The sequence below is a fragment of the Mus musculus genome, chromosome X (assembly GCF_000001635.26).
Source record: "Mus musculus strain C57BL/6J chromosome X, GRCm38.p6 C57BL/6J".
Classification (NCBI taxonomy): domain Eukaryota; kingdom Metazoa; phylum Chordata; class Mammalia; order Rodentia; family Muridae; genus Mus; species Mus musculus.
This window is the reverse complement of record NC_000086.7, coordinates 139,720,828-139,741,247: the sequence shown is the minus strand read 5'-3', so window position 1 is coordinate 139,741,247 and position 20,420 is coordinate 139,720,828. Positions and strand designations below refer to the sequence as shown.

General features: G+C 37.2%; 1 protein-coding gene across 2 annotated transcripts in view; it reads right to left on the bottom strand.

Moving 5' to 3' along the window:
• Tbc1d8b (TBC1 domain family, member 8B) overlaps window positions 1-20,420 on the bottom strand; it is a 69,258-nt gene that overhangs the window by 12,974 nt on the left and 35,864 nt on the right. For both annotated transcript variants that reach the window (XM_006528546.3, NM_001081499.2), the window contains 7 exons: window positions 17,196-17,345; window positions 16,020-16,170; window positions 15,370-15,584; window positions 8,873-8,990; window positions 7,008-7,293; window positions 4,830-4,959; window positions 4,196-4,294 (listed from right to left, as the gene is read on the bottom strand). In XM_006528546.3, coding sequence (XP_006528609.1) covers window positions 4,196-4,294; window positions 4,830-4,959; window positions 7,008-7,293; window positions 8,873-8,990; window positions 15,370-15,584; window positions 16,020-16,170; window positions 17,196-17,345 — 1,149 coding nt within the window. The remainder of the gene's footprint in view (window positions 1-4,195; window positions 4,295-4,829; window positions 4,960-7,007; window positions 7,294-8,872; window positions 8,991-15,369; window positions 15,585-16,019; window positions 16,171-17,195; window positions 17,346-20,420) is intronic.

The following is a 20,420-nucleotide window of genomic DNA, read 5'->3' as shown; positions in this document are numbered from 1 at the left end:
ACAGAAATGATAAGCAAAGAGCTACTACCATCATCAGAAGTCAGTAGACCCAAAAGGTTGTATATTTATAGTCTTGTTTTCTTAAACTTTCTATGGAAGTTAAAGTATTCCAGAGCATAGAAAAAATGAGTTTACTACAAGATTTATTATATAAGATAAGCAAAACTGATATAAAAATTAGCATTCACACACACAGAAAAGAAACTCTTAACTGTGCGTGGTGGTGCACACCTTTAATCCCAATATTTGGGAGACAAGAATAGGCAGCTCACTGTGAGTGTCAGGGCAGTCTGGTCTACATAGCAAGCTCCAGGCTCGCTAGGGCTACATAGTGACATGATGCCTCTCAAAAAGCAAAAGAAATTCTGAAATCAATGTAATTTTAACACAGCTGCAGAGAACCTTGCTAAATGATTTAAATTATCGAAACAGACTGTGAATAAATATTATACCCAAATAAGGTTCATTTAAAAATGCAATAGAATTCTAATTAATTCTTTAACAAAATTTACTATATTAATAAAGTAAAAATCCACACAATCTCAGGAAATGAACATTCTATCAAAGTTAATGTTCACTATTAATTTTTTTAAAAAATAATTGTTCTGAATTCCAGTTAGAATTCTGTGGGTGCTTAGCAAACACTCTACAATTACCTTTCAACCTAGAAACCTAATAAAACTTCCGTAGTTTAATAAAGGACATCCTCCAAAAATCAATAGTAATAAAATATGAGAGGCATCTCTATTAAATTTAGAACTAAGACTAAAAAGCCTACTTCTGCTATTATTCAATATTTCTTCAAGGTTTCAAGATATATATATATACACAAAGAAAAAGAGTACACATATTAGGAGGGTCAAAACTCTTAGTACTGGAAACTATATACTCTTTATTTAGGATATCAAAAAAAAAAAAGCCAAGTGACAAATAGTACAATCAGTAAGTCAGGGCTGTAGTTGCAACAACATGCAAAAAACCCAAATCAAGAGCTTTTACATTTATGCCAATAAATAGTTGGAAATTTTAAAGAAACGAGTCTCATTCACTTTAGCCACAAAATGTATTAGGACAAAATCAACAAGAAATATTTACGACCTAGGTGCTAGTTAGTTTTATGCCAACTTGACTCAAGCTAAAGTCATCTGAGAGGAGGGTACCCCAATTGATAAAATGTCTCCATAAGATCAGGCTGTAGGCAGCCAAGCCTGTAGGCCATTTTCTTAACTAGTGATTGATAGGAGAGGGCACAGCCTGTGTGTGGGGATACCCCTGAGCTAGTGGTCCTAGGTTTCAGAAGAAAGCAGGCTGAGCAAGCCATGAGGACCAAGCCAGTACTCTTCTATGGACACTGTACCAGTTTCTTCCTCCTCCAGGTCCCTGCCCTGAGTTGCTTGGATAACAGACTGTGAAACTGAAATGTAAGAGAAATAATCCCTTTCCTCCTCAAGTTGCTTTTGGTCATGATGTTCCATCACAGCAATGGAAACCCTAACTAAGATAATGTACAGGATCGAACCCACAAATGCTTGCTAATGGACATTTGAAAAGTCAGATGACTACAATGGATATTGAAAAGAAAAAAGATTTCAAAGTATACTATAAAGATACAAAAATGTATGACATAATTGCAACAACAGAAATATAGAAGTGATTTTATGTATGTATAAAAGAGCACAGAATATGAAAAAGTATAATATAGTAATAGACAATTTAATAGTTTTCAGATAATGAATGGTTTTAGTTAAAAATATTAACATGCATATAAAATCTTCCAGGTATATTACCTGTGAGTTAAATGTTAAAATATGAAATACTAAAATAGAAATAATTTGGGTAGAAAAGGGCCAAATTTTACATGAAAACCAGGCATTATGTAAGAAAAAGGAAAGACTTGACTAACAAAAAAAAATCTGTGCTTTGTATACTCTGACAGACATTATAAAAACATGACAGAAACAAGATAAGAGAGAAATGTTGGGTTACAATGATAACTTTCAAAGAATTAATATTACTAATATTCAATGAGATCTTATACACCAAGGATAGAAAGATAATGTCATAGAAAATGGCGAAAGGCTACAACTAATCAATTAAGAAGTGAGAAAAACTAATAAACAATTAGTAAAATATTTAAAGCACTAGGTTGTCTATGCTGCAGAACTTGGTACTAAGACCCCTTTTTTTTAACTCACCCAAGTCACAGAACATTGACAGATCTAGCTGGTGCTGGAGAGTGCAATATGACTGCAGTCTAATCCAGTTGTGAACTCTGTAAGCCACAGTAATACCTGCCTGGTAAGATCTGCCCACTGGTGCAACAGTGGCTAACTGCATTTTGGGTAGATTTAAGGCCATCCACAAGATAGAACCCATAACTTCCCAATCACTTATCGCTGTACCCATAGATCAGTGTGTCTCTCAGGCCTCATTAGAGAAGCTGCTTCTTGCAGTAGACAGCAATTGGTATAGAAATGAACGACTGGTTAATGGGAAGAGAATAAGAGACTTTGGAGTGTTCATCCCTAAACTGGATGCCTCTATCACACCTTGCCTCACAAGGCTCAGAGGTCTATGCAGAAGAGGGAAAAGAAAGGTTGTAAGAGGCAAACGTTTCAGATAACTTCATGGAAACTTTCCCAGACACAAGAGGGTAGATGTGCATATGAACTCACAGTGGTTATGATAGTACACATATAGTCTCAAACCATAAAAAATCCCAGCATGTAGGAGGGGAGGCAGACACAAAATCTTATTCTTAGCTGAGGAGCTCTTGGTGTTTGATGACTGCTGGGAGAGGCAATATCTGTTTTCTAGTGTGATGCCTGGGCTCCAGGACAAAGCCTATTGCCAGGAGTACACAACCAACAGAAACTGGACTCATTGGATTTAAGAGAGACAGAACATGAAGTTGAGTGGATCGGCAGGTGAGGACGAATCTGGGAGGAGTTGGTAGAAGGGGATGAATATGATTAATATATAGTGTATGAAATTTCCAAGAATTATACCATGGTATACTACTTTGTGTACTAAAAAGAATGAGTTGATTTAATTGTGCTGATATGCAATGATAACTATATATTTGAGTGACTGATATAATGTGTGGTTTCATTTTTTAAATGTATATGCTCTCTTCCTATCAACATGAATATATTTTATCATATTACATGGTAAAAAGAAATGTAAGAATCCTTTCAAATAATTTAAAAATTGTGGGGTAAGAAAACTTCATCTTAAAAATATTTCTGAAATGATTTAATTATCTATAATATATGTAATTATATTTTAAGTTAAATAATATTTAGAAACAAAACCAAAGGCTCTCTGTCTTATGTCATAGTAACATGACAGAATTATTTAATTGGAACCTAAACCTAGGATCTTTAGGAATATTAATCCTCCTAGATTGTATCTCTGAGGACTTAATTTTTAAGTAAGTTTATAAAACAATAAATCATAATGATAAAAAGTCAAACAGTATATATCAACATAAACAGTAAAGTTTTTCTCCACGGGATCAGCAATCTATTCATCTCACAGAGCAGAAGAAAACAATATTAGCAGCCACCTATGGAAGCACAGAAATAGTCTAAGAATGGATTCCGTTTTCTACCCTTTACACTTTCCTATAGGCATTACAGAGAAATAGTATTTACTAGAAGCACTGACTATTATGAGGGTCAGCTATTATTTTAATTTTGGGTTTAATTTGTTATGTGTATATGTACATGTGTAGGTTTGTGCATTTGAGAGCAGTGCCCATGGAGGTCAGAGGAAGGTGCTGGGTTCACTGAGCTGGCGGTACAGATGGCTGTGAACGGCTGAATGTGGATTTTTGGAACCAAACTTGCGTCCTCCAGAAGAAAACGTTCTTAACCACTGAGCTCTCCAGCCCAAACTGTTCTTCCTGAAGCAGCGTGCCACAAATGTGTGTTAGTAAATGTTAGGTGACTAACCACAGCATTCAGTATTGCTTCACAGTAATGTTGTGGGCCAAGTAATACAAAGCATGCTTAAGTAAACACAGTCATTCATCTAGAAGAAAACAACATTGCTCCTCCAAAAACTTACAATGAGTCCAGCTAAGGCAAGAACTCAGCTCTAAATTAGCCTTTCTCATTTTATTCACATGGAATTTTACACAAAGTAAAAGAAAAGTTACTTTGGGGTTTCCCCCTACAGAGTGGATACTCACCACATTCTGCTTTGTTGTCTCTTCCAGGGTCTGGATCACATACAACCTATTTCGACAGCGCATGCTATGTATATCTTCATAGCGGATACTACCATATTTCTGCAAGAAATGATTTCAGTGGATACTCATTCATAATAATGATCCACTTCTCTTACAATTGCATTTCATCAGACTCAATTCTCTGAGGCCTTGATTCAATTTCTAGCTATTTTCATGATCTGTTCAGTGACTTTGCACATTTTCATCCCAGTTTCTTCGTGCATTTATACATATAGACATATAGTCACCAAAGAAAATTGTATCTTTCTACTTGTGCCTTGACTAAGAACACTGGTAAAACTCTTAGTCTGCAAAAGAGAATCATTTTAACTTTTTATACATTGATACATATTTAAAGATGATCATCATTTGTGAAAGCAAGTGAATTTAATATCATTTAATGAAAAATCAATTGAGAAAGAGGCAGTTATACAACCTAGGTTCAGTTTACAGAACTCTTAACTTTATAGTAAAGTTAAAATTTAAGTTGTTTCTTTGAATTGTTATCTTACTCTTAATATATAAGTATGCCATGCAATTATTTATAAACATTCAAATACGCGATGTCATCATATTTATGGTATAAAAACCTTACCTCATTGGACTCTTTAATCAAATCTGTAATATCCACTTTAGTATGATCACTTTTTTCATTACTGATATTTGAACCCTGTTGAACATTTGAAGGCAGTGGGCTATCCTTATTAATGACATTGTCAAAGAACCTATCCAAAAATGACAATAATATAAGAGTTAGTGAAAGTCAAACAGTTGTAGCAGAGAAAACCACGGCTAATGTCTCCTGAGATTGTCAGAGATCAATTTTATATCTGAGAACTCTTGGGAAGGAGTATGAAGAAGAAGAATATGAAGATGGTTGGGAGATAGGAAAATAAGTGGAAGGAATTACATGCAAACATTTCTTTGGGAGAAAAAACATGAGGGAAGTGAACAGGCATAGCAAAATTTTTGAGAATTCTGGAACTCTGGTTTCTTTAAAAACCACAGAAATATTATAAGAATCTTTTATATGCTTTTGTTTAATCCCAGGTGTAGAGATGTGAGGCTGCTTCAGTCTGTCCACAGCAGCTGACTGTGATTTGCGTCGTGCTCTCAGAGAGGTGTGGTTTTTGCCAGCTGCAGATAATTTCTGCGATTGTATCATGTTTGAAATTCTGGGAGGTTTTCAGAGGGTATACAAATACTAGGCCCTGAGGGGTGGGTGCTTGCTGGTCATTCAGGGAGGTTGGTTGTGACTTGTTAGTATCCATGAGCAAAGAAGAAACAAAGAAAAGAAATTAGATCCAGGAATTTTCCTAATTCTCCCCCCCCCCATCCTTGTTTCTTTCCTACCTAGTGATAGTGGGGAAAACCATGGGGATCAAGGAAGAAAAGGAAGAACCCACAAGGTAGCAAAGAGCAGCTACAAAATAGGTTCGGCACATATTCAGCAAATAACTCCAACCCCATTGAGAATGCAATGAATATCAGGGCTGTAGAGGGATGAAATGGGAAATCGGTTTTAAAAAGGAAAACTGAGGCCTTATCTTAAGAGTTCTGAATGCCTTGGGAGGCAGAGGCAGGTGGATTTCTGAGTTTGAAGCCAGCCTGGTCTACAGAGTGAGTTTCAGGACAGTTAGAGCTATTAATAAAAAAAAAAAAAAAACCTGTCTCAAACAACAACAACAACGACAACAACAAAAGAGTTCTGAATGCCAAAGGGAGGTGTCTATATTATTCTGTACAGAATGGAGTTTAATGAAGCATTGACAACAGCTGCCAATTAATTTTCATTTATTTAACTCATACAAATACATGTATATACACAAAATCTCATGTACTCCAACACAAAACAGCATCCATACAAAATGAAGCAGGACAATAAAGTCCAACCTACCCGACTGCTACCACCTGGGAACCAGGATTATTTTCCCTACTGGATGCTTTAATGTTACTACCTAGGCCCCCGAGATGCCATTTTTATATAGAGACATTCTGGCTTAAACTAGAATTATTGTTATGATTTACTAAATTAATGATATTAGTACGAATGTGTTAGGAATCTAAGTGTTCACATCAAAGTGATTTACTTTCACTGCATTCTGTCTAAAAACAAAGGAGGGTACTTGGGGCTTGACTTTATCTATCAATGAGTTATGTGACTTAACGAGAATCACTTGACGTTTCTAAGGTCAGTTTCCTTGCTGGTAAACCAAGCAGACTGAATAATGTAATCACTTAGCTCTCCACTGGATTTAATGACTTAAACAGCGGCTGGAGAGATGGCTCAGCAGGTAAGAGCACTGACTGCTCTTCCGAAGGTCCTGAGTTCAATTTCCAGGAACCACATGGTGGCTCACAACCATCCGGAGATCTGACGCCCTCTTCTGGTGCATCTGAAGACAGTTACAGGGTACTTAAAAATCTTTAAGCCAAAGTGAGCAGAGGCCCTGAATTCAAATTCCCAGCAACCACATGATGGCTCACAACCATCAGTACAGCTACAGTGTACTCATAGACACAAAATAAATAAATAAATCTTTTTTTTAAAAAAGACTTAAACATTTTACTAGTGCGTATGTGTGTCTACATACCAGACATGTTGAGGGGCTTATGGAGGCCAGAAAAGGCTATCAGATCCCCTGAACAGCAGGTTGACATGGGTGCTGGAAATGGAACTCATTTGGGATAGCAGCAGACATTTTCAATTGCTAATTCATCTCCCTAGCCCCACCTCCAGATTTCAACACAATATATATAGTTCTTCCAGTACCTGTTTAGTGCCGTCACCGCTTCAGCATCATCTTTACATGTCAGAAGTTTGTCTAAATTATAGTCAAGTATTGCCAATCCCAGTTGTAAAATGGCTTTTATTCCATCATAGAAGAAACAGTCCACCACATTCACTGCACTTTCAATAGGTAGCACACTAATGAAAAGTGTGAGAAACCAGGAAAGAGAAACAGAGGAAAAGAAAGTCATGTCGGTCATGTGGTCTGTCAGCTGAGGAAGGTGATCCCTGATAAGTTCTTCAAACACTGCCTGGTCCACCAAGGCACCTGGAAAACATCAAAAGAAATTCCTTTCAATAGACTTTCTTTGTGACTCCTCTCCACTTTCATTAGCTTCAGGACAGAGCTCATCTTACTTTCTCCAAACAGGAGCCCATTAGTACCTTTTCTATAATTTGCACATCTCTGCAACTGCTAGTTCAGTGTCATGAGCTTAAAATCACTTGGGAAACTAACTTTCAATTCATTTGGAGGGTTCCTGAGTCCTTCTAGCAATCAGAGACATGTACTAGATACTATAACTAATGGTGTGAGCTCTTCTTCAAAGAATGTAGTATCTTTTGTGGTGGGAGGATGTAATTCAGAGCTCATGCATACTAGGCAAATGTGCTCTCATTAAGCCACATCCTTCCACCTAAAAGAATTCAATAGTGAGCAGAGATAAAGGTAAATGCACATATAGAACTATATTAAAGGGAACATAATAAAAAACTAGGCACAATACTGAAAACTTATGAAGGAACAAAGGACAGATCATCTATAGGTGTTAAAATAGGTAATCTTTATATATTTGATAACTAAGATAATATCACAAATTAACAAAGAAAGACTCAATTATTTTATATGTAAATTCATATAACTATGGAGACATTAAGTTGATTAAAATCTCTTTCTCATCAAGAAACTGTTAAAAATTTCCCTTAGTAGTTCTAGATATCTCAAATCCTTATTTGGGCAATATAGTATTTATAAACTAAGTACGTTTCCCTTTCATTGTGGAGGAGAGCACGTCCTTCATTTTTAAAATAGTAACATATAAAACATTTTCCCAACTATACATTCAGTAGCAGAGGCTCCTTTCCCCAAAGCATCAGCCAAGGCTTTGTGAGATTGCTTGAGTTTGCTGTCTTTCTCAATCTCATTTACCAACACTTCAATTAGATTTGTAATCTAACAGGTAAGGAGCCAGGCATGGTGGTCCATATCTGTAATCTCAGCACTTGGCAGGCTGAGGCAGGAAGTCTGCTGGTTGAAGCCACATACTGAGTTTTACAGTCAGACCTTGTCTCAACAAATACCCTGCTCCGCAGTTCACAAACAAAAGCACTCTCGGACCCAATAGACAACAGGCATTAAAAATTGTTTTGAAAAGATTAAGTCTTCTGTGGTTGAAAAATTCATGGGAACCTAAACCACTCCTCGATTCATATATTCATAGTATTCGGAGTTAGGACCTTTGGGAAGTGATGGGGCTCCTGCCTTAATGAAGTGACAATATTAATGAATAGGTGAGTTAATGCATGGATTAATGACTTATAATGGAAGTGTTTTTGCTCTTTTTAAAAGCAAGCTAATTCTAGTGAACTTGCACTGTCTGGCCATATGATACCTTATGCCATGTTACTATGAAGCAGTAAGACCCTGACAACATGCTGAGCAGATGCTGGCACCACGATCTTGGGCCTCCCAACCTCTAGAACCACTAATTAAAATAAATGTCTATTCTTTATAAATCATTGCCTGTGCCATTTGGTGAGAACAGCAAAATAGATTAAGTCAGCAACTATGTGTAGATATATGCATGTATGTGTGTGTGTGTGTATGGTTTTTTTGTGTTTGTTTTTACCAATGATTCGACGATTAAAATAATCAGGCAACATTCGTTCACATACAGCAACCAGAAGCCAAAAAGCCTCTTCTTCTTTTGCATATAGGAGCAATACTGAAGTCAAAATGTTCATTGCCTAAATTTCATAGGAAAGAAATGAAAAATAAATAAGTATTTCTCAGGTAATAACTGCATTTCTTTTTCAAGTATAGAACTTCTCAACAGCAGTAATGACAAAAAGAGTAAATACTGGTATCATAAGGACTTGAAGCTAGTTCAAAACAGCAATGTGCAGTCAGGCAAACACTTGCGAGTTGCGTATTTTCTATCATAATAGTAAAGGAAAATGAAGCAGAAGCATCATAGATACAATCTAATTAGGCTGATTTAAATTGGTTAAAAGTCCTAATAATTATGAGCCTTTAAAACAAAACCCATAATTGTGAATGATGTCCTAATACTGCAGAAAACAAACTTTCTCTAGTGGAGACTATCCTTTGGACATGAACTCAAATCACCCATCACTATGCACAAAATGAAATATCACCCCCTATTAAATACTTTGTCTTCTTAGTTATTCCATTTTTATCACTGTAGAAACTCATTATCTGATACATGCTAATTTTGATTCAAATCCTAGAGTTTCTACTAACAAAATAGGTTTTTTTTAAGGATATATTCTTTCTTCTCTATTTCCATTCCTACTTAACTTTCCGCCTATACTGGAGGAAAGAGAAAGGGGGTCGGAGCTCTTTCAAAGTACCATTTGTAGAGGACTGTCTTTATTCAATCTGTCTGATACTCCCCTGAAGACTCCATTTACAAAGCTCTCTTTACTTGACCTGACACCAAGTTCAGGTAGCACAGAAGTTTTTTTCCTCAGGAGTGTTTGTTAAAATAATCAGAGTCATCTACTGAGCATGTGGCTGCCTGAGGCTGCTGGGCCAAATGAGAAATTAGCAAAACCAAACCAAACAAAACATTTGAAGGAAATCTGGGGACTCTGAAAAACTCTAGCATATTCCCAAAAATCTAGAAGTCTTTGTCCATGTATATTTATAGCTTTATGTATAGTTTTCTGAGGTGCTTGGTATGAAAGCCATGGCTTTGTGTAAGTTTGGCAAGAACTGTATTACTGTGCTATATTCTAGCCTGTATATATGCTAAGAAAGGAAAGGGCCAAGTTCTCACCACTAGGCAAGCATAAAGTGATAGGAAACAGAAAAAGGAAAAGATAAGAAAACTCAACATCATCAGTCTCACTCAGCTATAAACTACATTAAGAGCTGACCTTGCAAGACATCTCTCAGTGCAAAGGTGGTGCAAATGATATGGGCATAACCAACCACTTTCTTAGTATATTTGTGACCCACTTCACAAAATGAAACCATTATCAGGCCAAGAAATTCTTGCTAGAGAGATCATTGATTGTAGAAAGAACCTACTACTGTTGTTTTGCTAAATGAGCATAGTATTAAGCCAACTCCTAATGATATCATCATACCCACACATTAAGGTATCTCCTGACCCTTGTCCGAGAAACTGTTTGCAGTAGATGATGATGAATGTGGCAAAGAGCCACAACTAGCCAAAGGGCAAAGAATAAGAGACTACATAATGTCTGGGCTTAACTGGAACCGCTCCTACTCCAGAAGCTCAAAGGTCACTGCAGAACACTGGAAAGAATGAGTGTAAGAGCGAGGTGTAGTGAGCAACTACAAGGAAACAGTGCCTTCTGGATACTGCAGGCTTCTGTGAACTTGAACTCACAGAGGTTCTGACAGCATGCATAAGACCTATGCAAGTGTAAGCCAGACCAAATCTCAGCATGGAAAAGATAGTTGGGGCAAAGTTCCATCCCTAGCTGAAGAGTTATTGGCAAGTGTTAGCTGCTCAGGAAGAAAGTATCAGTTTTCTCTATGCATGTCTTGATTGTCTACCATGTGCCAGTGGACAGTGACACACCCAAGAATATTTAGGTAGCACAAACTGGCCTCGATGAGACAGGGAAGGACAAAGAACATAAAGTTGGGTGGGAAGGGAAAGAGTTTGCGTCTGGAAAGAGTTGGAACAGGGAGGGTGAATGTGTCTAAAATGTACAAACTTCTCAAAGGACTAATGAAAATATTTAAAAAGTAATTACAACAAATAAGTTAGGCTCACCAAAATATTTTAAAAACTGTACTCTTTAAAACTAACTATATAAAACCCGAAAGGCTGAACTTCAACAATTACCATATGAAAAGAGGTAACATACAAACAGTATACAGAAACAGAATGTGGTGAACAACTGTTTGTTAAATATTGGATAAAATGTATAACTTTCTTTAAAAATACTAATTACAAAAAACAGCTATAGAGGAAAGAAAACCCAGAATCGAGATACAATAAGAGACTGAATTAGTAATGGAAATACTTCCTACATGAGAATGAAGGACAGATGGCTTTACTTGGCACAGCCTGCTAAACATTTAAAGAAGTAACACCAGTCTCTCACAAACCATGTAAAACCGAAGAGGAAGAAACATCATCCAACTCGTTCTAGAAATCCCAACATAAAAATTAGACAAAGATTTTATAAAACAGCTACATATCAATGTATTTTATGAACATGAATGCAAAATCCTCAAAATAATAAGAAACCAACCTCAAGATCATACAAAAATACTATATAGTAAAAGCAACTTGGATTTATAATTTGAACACAAGAATAGTACAAAATATAAAAAGCAAATAATGAAACGTCATTTTAACAAAAAAAAAAAAAACATGATAATCTCAATGGACACAAAGAAAAAAAAATCATTTGACAAAATTTCCAGAGGCTTCAACCTTACACAAAGAACTACAAGCATCTGAGGAAACTGGGAATAGGAGAGGTAGCCTCCCCGGGAAAGAACGCATTAAGTGCTTATCCAGTGCCTAATGGTTGGCTCTGAGAACATACATACGAATAGCATTATAGACTGAACACATTATATTTAGAAATATATGGCTGTATGTACATATATAGCTAAGCAACATAGAGGCCATACATTTGAAAGAGAGTAGAAAGGAGTTTATTGTGAGGGTTCTGGAGAGAGGAAAGGGGAGGGGGAAATGTTGCAATTAAAAATTAATCTCAAAAAAGTTAAAAAATGAAATACTCTTTTTTCCCTGGTTAGCATTTTAAGACAGAGCCCACTATATAGCCCAGTCTAGACTTAAACTCAAGATCCCCCTGCCTTAGCTCCTAAGTGTTAGGATTACAGGTGTATTTTCACTGTACTCAACTTCTATACTCTCTCTCTCTCTCTCTCTCATATATATATATTCCAAAACTAGGAATATAAAGGAAATTCTTCAACCAATGATCTACATATAAAACCCTTCACAGTTAACTGCATACTTTAGCAAAAGACTGGTTCTTAGAAGACTACATCTGTAGTCCCAGCTGCTCCAGAGGCAGACATGAGAAGATCACTGAAGCCCAGGAGAACTAGACAAGACTGACCAATAATGAGATACATCTAAAGCAGTAAAATAATAATATTAACAATCCCACTTAGCATTATATTGAAGGTTATCCATTTTGGCAAGGAAAAAAGACAGAACACCGTTCAGATGGAAATTGGAGAAAACCATGTCATTATTCAGATTTTGTGATTTCAATATTGAAACTTGAAAGAAACCCACAAACTATTTCTTAGGACCACTAATATGTTTAGCAAGGCTAAAGAAAACAAGATAGGTATAGATAAAATGAATTTTGTTTAATGCACTAGCAAAAATATAATAAAAAGAAACAAAATCCATTTACTATAATTTCAAAAGGATTAAAATACTTAGAGATAAAAATTATCCAAAGAAAATTTTAAGATTTGTACATTGAAAGCTATCAAATGATATTTTTAATAAAAAGAAACTAGAGTCTTAAAGAAAGAGGAAAACACCCTACATTCATAGTTTGAAAGATTTAGTGTTCTCAAGATGTACTTACTCTTCCCCAAGTTGATCTGTAGAATCCATGTAATGGCATCAAAGTCTTAGCTTTTTTTTCTTTTCTAAGATGATATTTTGAACCCATATCATAAAGAATCTTTACCAAGGATTCCCTTTTATTTTGAGTCAGGGTTTCTCTGTAGCCTTGGCTGTCCCAGAACTAGCTCTGTAGATGAGGCTGGCCTCGCACTCACAGAGACCTGCCGGCCTCTGCCTCCCAAGTGCTGGGATTAAAGGTGTGCGCCACCACCACCATCAGTGGTGGGACTTGGATATGTGCTGATGCAGAACTTGTGGGAATGACCAACTAATGACTGGTCTAACTTGAGGCTCACATCATGGCCCATGGCCAACACTGTCTGGATGGCCTGAAACTAGAGACTGAATAGCTCAGAGACCTAGGGTAGAATTAAACCTAACCAAAAAAAAAAAAAGTAATGAATGATATGATTATTGTCATCAGAGAGGATTCATCCAGCAACTGATGGGAGCAGATGCAGAGATCCACATGCAAACATTAGGTGGAGCTAGGAAAATCCTGCAGAAGTGGAGCTAGGGAAATCCTGCAGAAGTGCAGGAGGAAAGATTGAAGGAGCATCTAGAGGGGTCAAGGATAGGAGAAAACCCACAGAATCAACTAACCTGGGCTCATAGGGGTTCACAGAGACTGAACCTATCAGGAAAATCTATATAGGGCTATGATAGGTTCTCTGTATATATGTTACGGTTGTGTATCTTGGTGCTCTTATAGGGAGTGGGGGTGCCTGTGACTCTTTTGCGTGCTCTTGGCACCTCCTTCCTCCTACGGGGTTGCCTTATCCAGCCTGGAGATGAAGGTTTGTGCCTAGTTTTATCATAACTTCTTATGCCATGTTTGGTGGATATCCTTGAGCGGCCTGCTCTTTTCTGAAAGGAAACAGAGAAGTGGATGTGGGAGAGAGGAGAGGTGGGGGGAGAAACAGGGAGGAATAGAGGGAGAGAAAAACTGCAGTAGGGATATATATGAGAGAAGAATACATTTAAAAATTAAACTCCTTGTGATGGTTTGTATATGCTTGGCCCAGAGAGTGACACTATTAGGAGTTGTGGCCTTGTTGGAGTAGGTGTATCACTGTGGGTGTGGACTTAAGACCCTCATCCTAGCTGCCTGAAAGTCAGTCTTCCACCAGCAGCCTTCTGATGAAGATGTAGAAATCTCAGTTCCTTCTGCACCATGCCTGCCTGGAGGCTGCCATGTTCCCCCCTTGATGATAATTGACTGCACCTCTGAACCTGTAAGTCAGCCCCAATTAAATGTTGTCCTTTATAACAGTTGCACTGGTCATGGTGTCTGTTCACAGCAGTAAAACCCTAACTAAGATACTCCTAATCAACTCCAAACTACCCAGTGATTTCTTTAAATGCATTGCTGCTTTAGTCATCCTTCACTTTATTAAAACAGTATATGACTTTATACATATTCTTTACTTACCTCTATTCTCATGGGGCCGTACAAACCTTTTCACTTAGAAGGCTTTAAAATTCCATTTCTGTATGTTCAAAATTCACAAACTGCCTTGACCTGCAAGTGCAACCTCTTCCACATAAGCCTTCCCTGATCATCCCAGATGAAACTAATTTATTACAGACCCTGCACACTCTGTATTCATCTAATATTTTTTCTCCCTTGTTTTTCAATTTCCCAATAAATATTCATTTAACTATGCCTCTATTGTGTGTATATGCACATATACAAAATATGGATGTGCCCTCCCGTTGCAGGCCCATGTGAAGGCCGAAGGTTGATGCTATGGGTTCTTCTTCACTTGATATTCCATTTCATCTTTTTTTTTTTGAGACATGTTTTTGTTTTGCTAAGCCATAACTGTTTTTCCTTTTTTTAAACATCAGTGCTAGAGATTCAAACTCAGGCCCTCATGTTTGCACTACAAGGATGTAACCACCGAGCTATACCTTCTCAGACCTGATCCATGCATTTTTAATGACAAGGTCTTTATGTGATGTATCTTTCTATAGCCTTAAGTATGCAACACAGTGCCTTTTTTAGCCAAATAATCCATATACATATGTGTGTGTGTGTGTGTGTGTGTGTGTATGTATATATATATATATATATATATATATATATATATTTGTTAAACGAAAAAAGAAGATGGCTCAGTGGTTAGGAGCTCAGAAGATTTAAGTTAATTTACTAGTGCCTATGTTGGGCAGCTTACAGCTGTCTGTAGCTCCAGTGGCAGGAGATCCAATGCCCTCTTCCAGCTACCTAGGGTACCTATACACATGTGCAAATACCCTCACAAAGACACACACATACAGGTGAATAACACCAAATGTTTAAAAAAGAAATTAATGAAACATCAGTGCTTTCAAATGTTCCCGCTGTCAACCTCCTTACTTTAATAATATTCACTATCAATCTTAGCCTACCTCTGTTCTCATTATCATAATGTCCCAAAATTCTGGAGTTGCAGTTGGTAATATTATTTGAAATATGCACATAATATTTGGGAATCACAATGATGTTATACCTGGCAGTATCCTATTTTGGGATTCCTATATGCATAAGCTGTCAGTACCCGCCTCAGAGCAGATATGCCAGTATCACTCTGAAATGCTGGATGTTCGGGCAGAGAGCGACGCAAATCACGCTCAATTTCTTCAGTAGCCAAGTTGGAGGTCCCTAAGGATTGCTCAACCACTTCAGCATAATAGCCAGGGTTTGTTGCCATGTCATTAACAGCACCTGCAAAGATAATTGCATTGACATACAAATAGAATGCTACACTAAAGCTACGATTTGCATATAGTGGCATATTTTTATTATCTTGAAGTCAAGCTCTATGCTTAAATAATATCTGAACACAAAAAGAGAAATTGAAGAAAAGGGAAGCAAGTTAATACTATTCCCCAGAATAACATTCCCAGGAAGTTTTTTCATTTAATTTTTCCTTGATGCTACAGATATGGACCTTATATTCCCAATTATACACATTCTGCCTAATATATTCAACTTGTCAGACAGTAGATATGTAGATATTTAGGCAAGCACATGTAACTACCACTTTCTCTCTTTGAATAGTCTGAACTCATGTCCTGGACATCTTTGTGCTTAGAGCCTAATTCCTTGAAGGGGCATATTTACTGTCTATTCAGTGAGGAAATCAAATAAATGTAATACCTGAGAAAAGCATCCAGAGCTCTCCTCTTAACGTCTCTGGAATCCCTCTTACCACCAGATCTCGAGTCTTTTTTGTCCGGAACATGCTAACACCTCGCCCACATTCTGAAAATAAGATGTTCCATGATTGCTCCTTCATCTTTTCTTTCAACTGGAACAGAAAAAGCAAGACAACTAAACAGTGAAAAATTCATTTCTTTAAAATAACTCATTCATTTGGTTTACCATGAAACACTATATGCAGAGCAAATTTTAGAAAACCAAAAAATCATATTCATATTCTAAAGCACCGGACTGTTACCATACAAAAATCTTAAACCCCGGCAAACCTAACAGTTTTAATGTACTATCATTAGCAGTTCAACTCTTAAAAGTTGCCAAAGTATAACACCCAGGTGGTAAAAGCTTCGAACCATTACTCTTCCCTAATCAATTCCATTTTCACACAGACTATTCGAAATCTATGCAAAGAAAACTTTATATCCAAAATTCCGCCTTTATCTTCACCATTGATAATAGTCAATAATAGAAAATAGAGTGTTGCCAGGCGTGGTGGCGCACGCCTTTGATCCCAGCACTCGGGAGGCAGAGGAAGGCGGATTTTGGAGTTTGAGGCCAGCCTGGTCTACAAAGTGAGTTCCAGGACAGCCAGGGCTACACAGAGAAACCCTGTCTCGAAAAATCAAAAAAGAAAAAAGAAAAGAAAAGGAAAGGAAAGGAAAGGAAAGGAAAGGAAAGGAAAGGAAAGGAAAGAAAAGAAAAGAAAAGAAAAGAAAAGAAAAGAAAAGAAAAGAAAAGAAAAGAAAAGACAGTGTTGTGGAACCAAACAAGGCATGTTTCAAATCTCAGAAGTAAACCTTTCTGTTCTGATACGATTTAGATCAGTGGTTCTCAACCTGTGGGTCGCAACCTCTATTGAGGTCAAACAACCCTTTCACAGGAGTCAGCTAAGGCCACCAGAAACACAGAAATTGACATTACATTTCATACTAGTAGCAGAATTACAGTTATGAAGTAGCCATGGAAATAACTTCATGGTTGGGGGTCACCAGAACATAAAGAACTGTAATAAAGTGTTGCAGTATTGGGAGGGATAAGAACCACGGCTCTAGCTGTTTTCCAACTGTTCTTAAACAACTGCTCTAATCCATAGATTTAATGATCTTGTTTCCTTACCATTTTAGAATCAAGATTTTCCAGATTTTGAGGGTGAAATACTGTCATTAAGGCTTCAGTGTTCACAGTTTTGCTGCATTCCTTTGGACATGTCAAAGGCTGCTCCTCAAAATTCTCAGATGGGCCTGTCGAGTCAGAACTAACAGCAACCTAGAAAGAAAAGTCGGAGTGTGACAGTCAGATATATGTTCACAAGTTCCACAAAAAAACCAAACAAATACAAACAACAACAACAACAAAAAACGCCCCCACAAAAATCCCCAAAAAGCAACAACAACAACAATAAAAAACCAACTCTGCATTGAAACAGAGGAGCAATGGATCTGGGGAAGAGTAGGGATCGGAGGTTGGAACTTGGAGAGTGGAAGGGTGTAAATTATGGTCAGGATGTAATATATGAGAGAATAAATCAAAAAAGAAAAATGTCTTGATGTTCTGTCGTTCATAAGCCACAATCTATGGATATATTAAATATTTTAAAAAGCATTGTTTATTTTTTTGTCAAAGTTTGTCAACAAAGTGACCTCTAATAACAGAGCAAGGATTAGAAGTACACTGTTATCTTGGTGGCCTGGCTGTCTGCTAATATAACGTTTCTCTCCATTTCTATACCTTGACCCAAGTGGAACCCTTGACATTTATTCTCTCCTTCTTTGGGGAATTAAATGAGATGTCTGTTTGCTCCACTGCACAAAGAGCCACCAGGCCCTTTTGGCAAGAGTACAAATTTGTTTATTTAATTTATTGGCATGTGGAGAATAAACCCAGGATCTCCTCCTGGCAGGACAAACACTCTACCACAGGCTACATCACAAGCTCTCAAGGACAAGCTTTGGGGGCTATATAGGTAGGCATGGACTCAAACCTGGCTCTCTCAGTAAGGGAAGCGAAGAAACAAACTACTAAATGCAAATGAGCTATAATTTGCAGGCTTTAGAAATGTTTCATCTCAGTTTTCATACATGACAAGATAATTCTGAGAACAAGATCTAGCTTCTAGGCAAATATAAAAGCCAGGGCCACAATTCATAAAATAGTAAAACCTAAGGGTCCAACTGAAGAACCTTTTGGTAAGATATCAGAAAGATCAAGTTGGTGTATGCTAGACCATTTCTCTAAGAATATGTTAGCAACTCTTTCTGTAAACCTTTAGAAAAGAATGACCTTGCCCAGGAGGCCAAGGAGACAGAGACTTGGAGTATGATGTTGGTTTCATAGGAAGTAGAAAGTATTTACAAGGATTCATAAAAAGCCCACATAATTTTTAAGGAACTATTTGTGGCTTGAATGGAAAGAACTGAGAGAACACAAAAGGAAAATAAATAGTAGGCAAATAAGTAGTAGGCAAAAGATAGGAAGAGATAGCAAATAAAAACATCTGGCATCATACGGCATTAGCTAAAAACATTTTAAGAAAGAATCCACACCTACTAAAATCAGAGGTAACAATACCAAGTGACTGTGAGGATGTGAAACAAGAACTCTTACTCATTACCGGTTTAAAAAAAAAAAATGAGGTAGCTACTTTGGTTTGGCAGTTCTTCCAAAGGTAACACAGTTTTAACATACAGTTCAATGATCCTCATTGAATGTTTACAGAAGCACAAAATTATACCAGTTTGAAATACCTATTACATGAATTAAAAAAAAAAGGCTAAAATAAAAATAAAGATCAACTGCAAAGCCAGTCTGGAGTTAAAAGATTATTTAAACCATCCAAAGAAAGCCCCTACTACTTGTAGTCATTCACTATCATCTCACTCAGATTCTAGATAAAAACTGGCTTTTATATAAACAAAATCTTATGATACATGTTATATTGCATTGGACTTATTTGATTTCATTTGGCATAGTATTTTCAAAGTTTACGCCTGTTATATAATACCAGTTCATTTCTTGTTACTGCCCTATACTATGCCACTGTATAAGTGATTATATTTAATCATCATTTTGTAGACAATGATGTTTTTAAACATTTTTTAATAATTACAGGTAATCTCATTGGGCACATCCATTATGGGTAGCTGTGAGAAAATTTTAGTCTTCATGGGTCAATAGGTATAGGTAGAATTAGTGGGCATGCAGTAAATCTATGTTCAACATTTTGAGGAGCTACCCAAATGTATCCAATGCAGCACAGCACTTAACATTGCCAGTAGCAGTCTACGGGCTTTTCAAGCGCTTTATTCTTCTTTACCCATTATTATCAACTTTTTAAATAATAGCTATGCTAGCAGGTATGAATGGATAATGCCCTATTATGGCTTTGAGTTGAATTTCCTTAGCAACAAACAATAGAGAAAATCTTTTCATGTGGTTATTTGTCATTTCATTATCTTGTTTAGAGAAATACTTATTTGAATCTGTCCTCAATTTAAAGGCATAAAGACTCACTGCTACACTTATTCTAAGACTTACAAAGTTTCAGGCTTACAGTTTTCTTTAACTCATTTTGACTTAATTTTATAAGTGCTTTCTTTTTTATTGGCTATTTATTTCATTTACATTTCCAATGCTATCCCAAAAGTCCCCCACACGCTCCCGCACCCACTCCCCCACCCACCCACTCCCACTTCTTGGCCCTGTCGTTCCCCTGTACTGAGGCATATAAAGTTTGCATGACCAATGGGCCTCTCTTTCCACTGATGACCGACTAGGCCATTTTCTGATTCATATGCAGCTAGAGACACGAGCTCTGGGGTACTGGTTAGTTCATATTGTTGTTCCACCTATAGGGTTGCAGATCCCTTTAGCTCCTTGGGTACTTTCTCTAGCTTCTCCATTGGGGGCCCTGTGATCCATCCAATAGCTGACTGTGAGCATCCACTTCTGTGTTTGCTAGGCACCGGCATAGCCTCACAAGGGATAGCTATATCTGGGTCCTTTCAGCAAAATCTTGCTAGTGTATGCAATGGTGTCAACGTTTGGAAGCTGATTATGGGATGGATCCCTGGATATGGCAGTCTCTAGATGGTCCATCCTTTTGTCTCAGCTCCAAACTTTGTCTCTGTAACTCCTTCCATGGGTGTTTTGTTCCCAAATCTAAGGAGGGGCAAAGTGTCCACACTTTGGTCTTCCTTCTTCTTCAGTTTCATGCGTTTAGCAAATAGTATCTTATACCTTGGGTATCCTAAGTTTCTGGGCTAATATCCACTTATCAGTGAGTACATATTGTGTGAGTTCTTTTGTGATTGGGTTACTTCACTCAGGATGATGCCCTCAAGG